At 42.9% G+C, this 11,632-nt stretch overlaps 1 protein-coding gene across 1 annotated transcript; it reads right to left on the bottom strand.

Annotated features, from left to right (window-relative positions):
• Positions 1–949: 949 nt before the first annotated feature.
• Positions 950–1,888, bottom strand: LOC140844329 (olfactory receptor 5AN1-like). Its single transcript, XM_073215766.1, has one exon. It carries the CDS (start codon positions 1,886–1,888, stop codon positions 950–952), a length of 939 nt encoding a protein of 312 aa, XP_073071867.1.
• Between the last annotated feature and the right edge of the window lie 9,744 nt (positions 1,889–11,632).

The following is an 11,632-nucleotide window of genomic DNA, read 5'->3' as shown; positions in this document are numbered from 1 at the left end:
AGCTCTGTTATAACAATGAACTCTCACACAAGGCCCCTCTTACCAAATATGAACAGATGCTGAAATATAAGAAAACACTTGATAAGGTGAATGATTGGCTATGTAAAGCAAGGTGAATTTTCTGGATGTAATGCAGGAAATAGAGGTTAGAATGCCAACTCTCAGAAATTACTATTGGCTGTGATATGGACTTCCAAATATATCTCAAACAAAACCCCCACTGGACACTAAATGCCAGAAACGAAATCACTAGACTCATAAGTAAATGGCACTGCAGGGCCCACATCCTTCAGTCTATCCAAATTTATGATTGTTCTGGGACCCCATATGGCTGAAACATCTGCCTTGCATAGACTAGAGCTGGTAGACATGAGGATGTGACCAAAAATCTATTAGATGGTTAGCACTGAAAGAGGCCTTACACAAACATTAGCTGTCTCAGGCTGCTGTTTCCAGGAGGCATAATCAGACCAATTTGATAGCTTTCTTTCTGTCCAAATGCCCAAACCCTACCTCTGTTTACTCCAAATCTGGTCAGACACAGAAAAAAACATCAATCACCATCATGTCATTGCATTAGAATATTTAGCAGATATGGTTTTCACACTCCTGGAGCCTGTGCTAGGTATCACTAAGGGTTCAGTCTCAGAATCAAGGAAAGCCCAAATGTTTCTAAACCTTGATGTTTACAAATAGATGTGGACAGATTAAAAAATAAACACTCCTCATATAGAATGAATGTAATAGAGATGCAAGACTTAAAAATATTCTGTTTGTGTGGATTTGTATCACGTATTGGTCCATTTTGGTGTGTAATTTATGGCAAATTAAACCTTCTTTGTCCAAACGTAGTGTGAAATTTGTAACCGTAAATTCATATTCTCAGTATTATGACTTAAGATGATCCTGAAGGGATAATATGTTTTTAAAAATCTCAGAAACAGTGAACTCAGTAATAACCTCCTTTCCTCTGCAACCTCTTCAAGGCATCTTTGATTTCCTTGTTCCTCAGACTGTAAATCAAGGGATTCAACATGGGAGTGACCACTGTGTAGAAGACCGATGCAAATCTGTCGAACTTGGAAGACCCGCCAGAGCTGGAACGCAAATAGACAAAGCTACTTGAGATATAGAAGAAGGAAACTGCTGTCAGGTGAGAAGCACAGGTGTTGAAAGCCTTGGACCTGCCTTTAGCTGTAGTGATCTTCATAATGGAGATGACAATATAGACGTAGGATATCAGGATAACAAGGACACTTATTAATGCAAAGATCATTGTTACTATAGCAAGTATGAGTTTGGCAGAGAAAGTGTCAGTGCAGGACAGGACTAACAGTTGGGGCATGTCACAGAAGAAGTGGTGGATGACATTAGGCCCACAGAAGTGGAGTTGAAGAATGGCACACAGTTGGGATACAGAACCAGAGATTCCAGCCATATAGGATCCCAGCAACATCCCAACACAGACGGTGGGTGACATGACTGATGAGTAGAGAAGTGGATTACAAATGGCAGCATAGCGGTCATAAGCCATGGCTGTCATGACACAAGACTCACTCAGTCCCGTGGTTGCAGAGAAGAAGTACTGAACAGCACAGCCCACAACGGTGATAGTATGTTGTTCCAGGAAGAAGTCAGAGAGCATCTTGGGGGCTGTGGAGGTCACATAGCAGATGTCTAGGAAGGACAGGTTGCTGAGGAAGAAGTACATGGGTGTGTGGAGGTGGGAATCCATCCTTATTAAGATGATGAGGCTCAGGTTCCAAGTCAGAGTTGTAACGTAGATCACCAGGAACACGACAAAGAGCACTGCTTTGATTCTGGGAAAATCTGAAAACCCCAAGAGGATGAAGTAGGTGATCTCTGTAATATTTCCTTTCCTAATCATAGCCTTGCTGCTCCTAAGATCAGAAAAGAGACAAGAGAAAGAACTGTTGATACAAGTGAAATGTGATAGCACTACAATTCTACTATGTGCCAGCTTTTTCCTCCACTGAGCACCAGAAAAATGGAAATGCTCACTGCTCTGGTGGAAACACAGCAGATTTTCACCTCACATTATCAAGGAAAACCCGTTCAGTGCTTCAGGTTTTCAATTAAAGCATGAGTTCCCATGAGAATTGAAACAGGTATATAAAAATTTGATGAATAATTTTTAAGACAAAAGAAATTCTCTGATTATTATATGTAGAGATCGTTGAAGAAAATATGGTTTTTTAAAAACCTCCATTTATGCATTATATAACTTGCTTTCTGATAAGAAAACTATATGTGGCATCAATCCAGATTTAATTTAAAATAGCCTTTCTGTTCTCCATGGTTATCCTGATACATTTTTTTAAATGTCTTCCATTATACATAATAAAAACACTTACTATACCGCTGGGGGAGAAATATGTTGCCAGCCTGGGGCAAGTAATCTTTGAAGTCAAAACCACTCAAAGGGAGAAAAGAAGTGGGAGAAACCTGTTTATTGCTTATTACTTCTGTTCTCCATGTTTCTCGTGACCTGGGTGCCAGGCCCCACCAAACCTCTCCAGTCCTGGTAGTTCCTCACCCTCCACCACCTAGTGATGTGGAAATGTACTACTTCTACCACCCCTAGGAAACAGCTATTAATATGGAAATCCAATAAGGCCAGGCAACAGATTCTGGAAATAATTGCAATTTTACACACAGTCCACCTGCCAGAAATTTCGCCTCACAATCTACTTGCTCCCCATCATCCATAACAGCCAGTGTGCAAGAAAACTAGAGCACTGCAACCAGACTAATAACATACAATAACAGCGGCAATGAAATCATGATGATCCTCAAGCCAGGGGATTCAGTGAGGTTCAAAGTCCTATACACATTAAGTCCCTGGCTTGCCCTTCCCACAGGAGCCAGTAGCTGAACAGGGAGGGAGTTCAGAGTAATGATCACATGGCAGCTGCAGCCAGGAAGTGGGTCAAGGACACAGGGATTATAGAAGAAATTACCTTGGGGGCAATAGGATACCTGTTTGAATGACACCAGCATACGCAAATCTTGTCCATCAGGTAGAATCAATGCAAGAGAGTGGACCCGTGATAGGACAGTGGCAGGATAGGGACCTTGTCCTGGTCTAGTACACCAGACTTTCACCTGCTCCCTGTGGGGGTTACAGATGGGTCACTGTACAGGGCTCTGGGAGGTGTATGCACTGGGCATAAGATAAAAAAAACTTCCCTGTAAGATGCTCTTCCCTCGTGGATGCTTTGGGCACACTACTGTGATCTTTGGGGGCCATTCTGCTGCTACAGCAGGAACACACAGGAGGCCAGCTTTCAGGCCTTTTTACAAAGGTGCCAGAAAGGCCAGTCGTCACTGGCCATGTGTGGAAATGTCCAGGATCACATCCACTCAATAGAGTCTCCAGGGTTTAATGCAGTAGTGCTGGCAACAGGATGCTGCTCGGCCGGCCTTATCCTGGCTTCACTCCTCTTTGGTTTGCACTTACAGTTGAACAGGAGAGGCAGCAATGTGCGTTAGCATGTCCACAGGGCTCAAGGCTCCTTTTCGGGGCTTCTCATTCTAAGGTCATAGCTCTGTCCATAAGTGAACTGACCAGCACCATAGACTATTGTTGTATGAACTTGGGCCAGACTTCTAAAAACCATTATACCTCCCTATCAACCCTGCCATTGTACGGTTATATGGTACATTAAACTGCCACTTTGTCCCTAACTGCTGCACACATTCTTGAAATGCATGTCCAGTAAAGTGGGTGCCTTGATCATTCTCAATGACCTGCAGCCAGCCTTAGGCTGCAAAGAGATGCTCTAGGCCTCTCTTGGTGGTTTGCTGATCTGCACGATGTGTATGAAAAGCAATCAACAGTCCTGTAACTGTGTCCACACAAGTCGTGGCATTTTGATACCCTTCTGATGTGGGCAGAGGCCCAATGTAGTCTATTTGCCACCTGACAAGGGGTATTAGCCCCTTTACTATTGTCCCATGTTGCTGTGAGACTCAGTGTAAATCGCTCTAGGAACACACAAGGCACTCCTTACATACTCTGCTGATTTTTTCAAAGGTCAGTGGCAAGCCCCATCTATGGGTTACAGCCCATACTGTCTTTTGCCCAGCATGCAACTAACACTGATGTAACCATTGGGATACATCAGAGGCAAACTTTCCTTCTAGCCAAAAAAACATCTGGGCCCATGTATCTGCTTTATATTTCCTTGGGGATGAAAAGGGCAAATGGTCAGTCACAGTAACTGTATTAGTCTGACAATAGGCCCATAGGTCTTGCCACAACTCTTGCTCCCAAAGGAACCAGTGACCAACCATCCAGTTGGCATGGGACCATGTTGGTAGCCACAGGGACAAGCCCCTGTAGGTGGCTCAGCTGTCAATGCAGACAACTATGGGGGAAGGCTCATGGGTAATCATGAACCATATTGCCTGCAACCCAGCCCCCTGGTTGCTCTTCCTCTCTCCATCCTTCTTCCATATTGTCTCAGTCTTAGGATGGAAAGCCACAGCCCTCCACTTTGGGGTGCCTGAGACTAGAGCAATTTCTGTACCAAGCACCTTCAGCTATAGGGGCTTTTCCTTCCAGATCAGGACTCTTGGTTTCCAATGGCTACTGTTATATGTCACTGGCCCCAATAAGCATTGGAACTCTCCATGTAAGGGTCTAGTGGAAAGGTTGTCACACTGCTGTAAATATTTGTCCCATTTGGCCAATGTAGGTGTCTGTACCACACCACTCTACAGCCTTTCGTTCCAGTCTTGGACGCACCCTGCGATGGGATAGGTAGTTATTACTTTGATCAGAGCTGTTCCGTTGATGGGCTCCGTAGCCAGCAAGGTGTGGTACACAGCAGCCAGTTGCTTCTCTATCAAGGTGTACGGGGCCTTTGCTCCTTTGCATACTTGTGAAAGGAATCAAGTAGGTTGACATGTCCTTCCAAGCCTCTCTGAAAGGCTCCATCCATAGCCATCTTTGGTTACATGAGCATCTAGCTCACAGCACATTGATGAGTCCATTACACTGAAGACCTGTACAGCCTTGACCGCTCTCCTATAAGGAGTAAGAGCAGCTGCTCATGTTTCTTCCCAGTCCCACCTAATGCCATTTTGCACCAACCAGTATAAGGGCTTCAGAAGTTGTGCCAAGTGTGAGATAAACACTCTCCAGTAAGCCAAAAGACCCCAAAACTATTGTAATACTGCCACACTGGTAGGTGTTAGGGAAAGGATGGAACATTTCTATGACTGCTTCTGGGATAACTTTGGTTTTACCTAACCAGTCAACCCCTAAGAATTTTACTGACTAACCAGGTCCCTGAACCTTGGTGCTATTCACAGCCCATCCTTTCTCCTGTAGATGTTGCAGCAGTCTAGGTACTGCCCCTTCTAAATCTTCAGGAGAATCAGACATGAGTATAATATCATCAATGTAGTGATACAGCCACACAGTTTTCAGTTTCTTCCATGTAGACAAGTCCTGGGCTACAATTCCATAAAAAACGGTGGGAATGTGGAGGTATCTCTGTGGAAGGACAGTGAGTGTCCACTGCTGGCCTTCCCACATGAACGCAAACTAAAAATGACTTCCTGTGCTATGTTAACAGAGAAGAAAGCATTACCAAGGTTCACAACATAATGATATATCCCTATTTCATGACTTAGTGCGTCCATAAAAGCTGCTATTGAGGGGCAGCAGCATGCAAAGGCAGTGTGACTTTTCTCAATTCCCTGTAATCCAAGGTCATATGCCATGAGCTGTCCAGCATTTTCACTGGCCACACTGGGGAATTAAAAATTCTCTGAGTGGGATTTATGAAGCCCCCATTCTCCAGCTTCTGTAGAGTTCATCCAGATTCCTTGTGCAACCCAGGCAATGTTTACTGGTTACTATTTGTCATCTGTTAAGGTACAGACAGAGTTACAGGTGGGTGCTTAGCATGTCCCCTCAGAACTACCTTTACCACATGTTCCCTCAGTCTGAGCTGACCTGCAGTGGTCTGTAACCACAGGTGCTAAAGTATATCCACCCCCAAAATATATTCGGGGATGGGGAAATGTACAGAGTACACTCCTTTGGGGTTCACACCCTATCTTCAACAGGATTTGGGCTTTCTTCCCTCCAAATGCCTTTCCCCATAGTCATCTATCACAGCAAAGGTCTCAGGAAAATGTTCTGGGTTCCGATAAATCAGAGAACATTCAGCTCCTGTGTCCACCAGCAACAATGTACATTCATGGGGAAACAATGATTTGCTAATTCTACATGTGGCCCCACCATTTCCCACACGGTGGGAGCCTTGACCCCCCCCACCCCAGCCAAACCCCAATGCCCAGTCCTCCTCCTGTGGGAAAAGGGCCCAGGCAGAGCCTGAGTACTGTCCCCCAGCACGTCTTGCAAGGGCCCAGGCTGGATGTGGGGCTTTTCCTCTGTCTTCTGTGCCCTGAACCTCAGCAGCTGAAACTGCTTCTTTGGCTTTAATTGGTGCCACAGTTTTAACAAGATCCTGTTGGGCTGCCCATCAATTTTTTCTTTCACTACCCCCATCTTTATGAAATCAGCCAAGATTTGGGTCCTCGAGAACTTCACAGGGCCCTTTGCACCTCTCCTACAGTCATAGCCCAAACTTCCTTGCATGCTCTCATTTTCAACATCCCAGATCTGTTAAAGTACAGGTCGACTCACTTATGGGTTGCCCTACTGGGTGGGCATGGAGGGGAAAGAATAGTCACTAGGAACCCAAAGAAAGATAGGGGAGCTGTGTGGATCACCAGATTTCTCATTCCTACAGTGAACAACTCCTCATCAGGGCCCTTGGGGTCCATAATATAGATGATGTTTTTCATGCGCGCTCCCATTACACCTCCTGGAGCGCTACATATGTTTTCCAGCTAGTGGGTAAGTATGGTGAATCACTCTGATTAGGCTAAAGTGATTAGACCATCACCCTGATGGCTGCTGTCAGCCAATAACGAAGTGCCTGGTTCCCTGAGATGTGACGGGCACTTTGCAATCACTGCTGGAGGGAAGGGTGAGTCATCAGGGAAGCCAGTCTACACATTTCAGAACCGACGTAACAATGTTTCCCACCCTCATATTCCAGAGATGCAGATGCCATGTAGGCACAGGTTCTGAGGGCTTCTGCCTATACCAGCTCATCCTGGGTACAGGGGCTGAGCATGGAGGGCTCCACAAACTGGGGAGGGGGCTATTCCTCCCTCTGAGGAGCACACAGCTGTTGCATTTTATTTTCTTGATTACAACGAGGTGGGTCTTTAGTACAGGAATGGCTGGTGCCTTTGGTGGTGTCCTTAGTAACAATTCTGCCCTCATCCCAGCCCACTTATCCTCCCCAGTCTCCTGCTTCCTTGATCTGTCTCAGTGAGGAGAGCCCCACTCCTTCCTCCCGCACCCCCACGGCCTCCTGCAGCACAGGTTCTCCTGCTGCCTCCTCCCTCGCTGATGACGTGTGCTTCACTAGCACAACCTGACTGCTCAGTAAGGGTCTCTTTCTTAAGGGCCTCCCATAGGTCATCATCCAGCTCCTCCAAGCCATGCCTCACCGTGTCTCACTCCTCAATAACCTTTCCAATATCTTGAGAAACAAACATCACACAATCCCAGCCACCATACAGCCACTGAGGGCCTCTAAGCAGTCTTCTATCTCCATCTCATGGAGGACTAATTCCACAGCTTCTGGTGTATCAACTCTTCCCCAATTCTGGGAAGGCCCCACCTGTTTAGAAGGTGTTTTGCTTTAGACAAGTGCCCCACTAGGGGCTTCCCAAATGGAAGCCCCATATATGAGGCTCTGAGTGAAGCAGCACGCTCCACAGCTAAGGGGGAGCCCCACCATTCACAGTGTGTTTCTGTGTCTCTCTTTACCATCTCTAGAGGCAGCCTGGCCAAGCAGAGAACCCATGAAGACACATTTCTGTTTCAAAGTTCCTGCCAACTGCCACCATGTAAACTCCAGGGGGAATATATGTTCCAAGCCGTGAGGAAATGATCTTTGAAGCCAAAATCAGTCAAAGGGAGAAATGAAGTGGAAGAAACCTGTTTATAGCTTCCAAGCAGTCATCTAATTCTGCTCGCCAGTGTCTCTCATGACCTGGCTGGGCAGCCCCACCAAACCTCTCTGGTCCATGTGTGCGCTCACTCTCCACCCCCTCTGAAGTCATCTAGTGATCTGGGGATGGACTGCTTCTCTCCACCCCTTGGTCACACCTATTGATATGGAGGTGCACTAAGGCCAGGCAAGAGATTCTGGAAATATTGGGATTTTACCCCCATTTACCCTTTTGGAATTATTTCTCATACCTGTACAAGTGTATTTAGTATCTGATATCCAAATTGGTCAGGTAATTATATCACAGTTTATAACTCTGATAATAATTTGGTGGGGCACAGCATGTGTGACCAATGAGGTTATACAATGACTGTACTAGGAAGCCTTCATAGAAAGTACACAAAAGGGACGCTGGTATAGCTCACTCTGACTCAATATATTATCATTTAGGATATCTTCCTACCTAAGGAAAAGCACAGGACTATACTTAGAGATTAAGACGTTGGAGTTTTCCTTCTGATACCCTCCTGCTCTGTGTTCCAGTCCCAATGGCTTAAACACACTAAGATTGAACACTTAGAATAAGTGAGAACCATGAGAGGTCCAGAACCATCATGTTCATGGGAGGGTTACAGGAGAAATTTCATACAAATGCTCAGCACACAGTCTAGTACGTAGTAACTGTTTTGATAGGTGTTGGCTATTATTATCATTGATTGCTTACAGATAACCATGAGTGACAGTTGTCTGCATTGATAGGAACACCAGGGGTGCTGGAGTTTTATGGGTCAATTGGGGAGTTTCCTGAGAGATCACCAGCCTTGCAGGCAGCCTCAGGCATCAGTACCTCAAGACAGACGTAGATTCCGACCTCGGATAGAAGCACATCAAATCACCTTAGGCCATGAAGACACAAGCCAGGTAAATGATTTCATATCAGGCTTGCTTGAATTTGAGTCTCCTTAGGTCAGCTGAGAACCAACATCACGCTATGATGGGCCTTGATGCAGAGAAAGAGTCCAACTGGGTAATTTCAATGCCCAAGTACTTCATAGGTTTATTTCATATTTTTTGTTGATACACTCAGCTCCTTGGAACTACTAACAGATTCATAATAGATATAACCTGTAGGTTCTGTTCTATAACTTTTTATACCTTCCTTGAGATGAAAGAGTGAATCACTGAGAATAGCCAAGAAAATTTTGACAAAGATTAATAATGAAAAGTATTTGAAATGAACAAACAAGCAAGACCCAAACCAGGAATAGACCATAAATACAGAAGACAACCTGGTGGTTGACATAAGGGGTAGGGGATTAGGTGAAATGAGTGATAGGATAAAGAGGTACAAACTTCCAATTATGGAATAAATAATTCATGCAATGAAAACTACAGCATCGTGAATAGAGTCAATAATCGTATGGTGACAGGTGGTAAACATATTTATCATGGTAAGAATTTCATAAAGCATAAAACTGTTGAATCCCTATGCTGCACACCTGAAACTAATATAATGTATGTCAAGTATACTATAATATTTAACAAATGAAAAAAGTACAATATAACATATTCCAGAAATAAATAAAAAGCCTTGTACGTTCAGGTATTACAAAGCTTAATAAACATGGATAATTCATGATTCTTGTAAAAATAGAGAAGTGTCATAATAACAACTGAAATTTCAGAAAAAATGGTAAATATTAGTAAGAATTGAATATATGATTAAGTTAGTAGTTCTTTTTAAGTTATATTTCAACTGATAGAGGAGGATAAACACTTGGTAAGCCTTTAAGTAATCTTGGGATGGGAATGATATATCACAAATATAACACCAAAACAGAAAACATGGAAGAAAATACGATTTAACAATTTAAAATCTGGTTATAGCAGAAAAACCCACTTAAGTAAAATACTCTTGAAATATAGTTGCTGAACAGGGAAAACAGTCACAAAACATAAAATAGACAATGTAGCAATGCCTTTACTATAAAAAGCATAAATCAATATAGGATACACATTGCCATATAGTGCTGCTGATTGCACAAAATAGTTCCACTTTACTAGAGGAAACAGTTGCTTTATATAATCTCTCTCTCTCTCTCTCTCTCTCTCTCTCTCTCTCTCTCTCTCTCTCTCTCTCTCTCTCTCACACACACACACACACACACACACACACACATACTCACACCCATGAACGAACTGCAAATACCAAAATCATGAGTGTTATGGTTTTGATTTTCTTCTTTAGACTTGTATTTTCAATTGTCTACCACTTCTATATTTATAAGTAGAAAATCTATTAAGATATGTAAATCCATAATCTTTAATAGTCAGCACAGAGAGACAGAGGGAGAGGAAGATGGGAAATGATGGAGAAAGAATGAGAGGAAAGACTTCAGACTTTTCTGACTTTTATTTCCTGGCATAGGACTCTTAGCAAGTTATTACTCTCTCTGTACAACAGTTGCCTCATCTACAAACGGGGCTATTGTGCTTACCACCTCATGGGGTTGCTGCATGGATTCAAAGGCATAAAGGGCTTAAAACAATAAGGGCTAAATAAATGTTAGCAATTACCATTCCCATTGTCTTTCCTCTCTATCAAAGAAAAACAAGGCAGAACTAACACTGACACATCAGGACCTCTTCATACAGTTATTACTGAAGCAGATGTCTCTAGCACAATGTTAATAATATTGTTCATAAATGATTGTCTTTATTTCTATCGTGTATTGCTCCTTTATCTCCCACTCAGATGGATTATCAACTCCTGATGGCACTTGTTATGTTCCACCACCACCAAACGCAGCTGAAATGATAATACTGATGATGTACAGCAGATGGCCTAGTGGAGTTGCTTTATTTAATAAGAATCTGGTATACTAATATGCTAATAATTACATTTAACAGTAAATACATGTTGACTATACTAATAAATAGTTCTCTGAAGCTGTTTTGGATGTGGAAGCAAAAATATATTACTTGCTTCATTGCAATTGAACTTGGAAATCTTTCTGCTACTCTTTGAATAGAGTGCTGCCATGCCATTTGTCAAATGTTTTATTCAAGAGGAGTTAGATTTTATGAAAATGTTTTCAAAATATAGACTGCTGCACATACCATCTCCAAAAATACCAACGTAATAGATCAAATCTGTGAAAATAATTCAAGATTTGATCAAGCAGTTGCACTAAAATTCTTCACTTTCCTTTACATTCTGGGAACAGAGGCAGCCACAACTAAATTCATTCTGTCTAACCCGTCACGGGCCCAAAAAGAGTCAGGAGTGGTGGGTTGTTTTACTTACTCATGATAAAATTGACTCTGAAAACGTATGTTCTTAAAATAAGGTAAGCTAGAAAAAAGGAGAAATATTCTAAATAGAATCCCTCTCTTTGATTAACTTTTTCCATGCAATGACTAACTCATTGGAGTAGAAAAGATGACTGATGTCAATATGCTGGAGATTTTAATATGTGGATATAAAACAAAACTACACAAAACTCTTCCATGCTTATCTATTAAGGTCACAGTCAGTTTGGAAGGTTGTGCAGAGTATAAAT

Source organism: Manis javanica, chromosome 11 (genome assembly GCF_040802235.1).
Source record: "Manis javanica isolate MJ-LG chromosome 11, MJ_LKY, whole genome shotgun sequence".
Classification (NCBI taxonomy): Eukaryota; Metazoa; Chordata; class Mammalia; order Pholidota; family Manidae; genus Manis; species Manis javanica.
This window is presented reverse-complemented; position numbering and strand designations above follow the sequence as displayed.

What these genes read in the sequence shown, in the direction of transcription:
- LOC140844329 (XM_073215766.1), bottom strand. Translation starts at nt 1,888, where the DNA reads ATGATTAGGAAAGGAAATATTACAGAGATCACCTACTTCATCCTCTTG.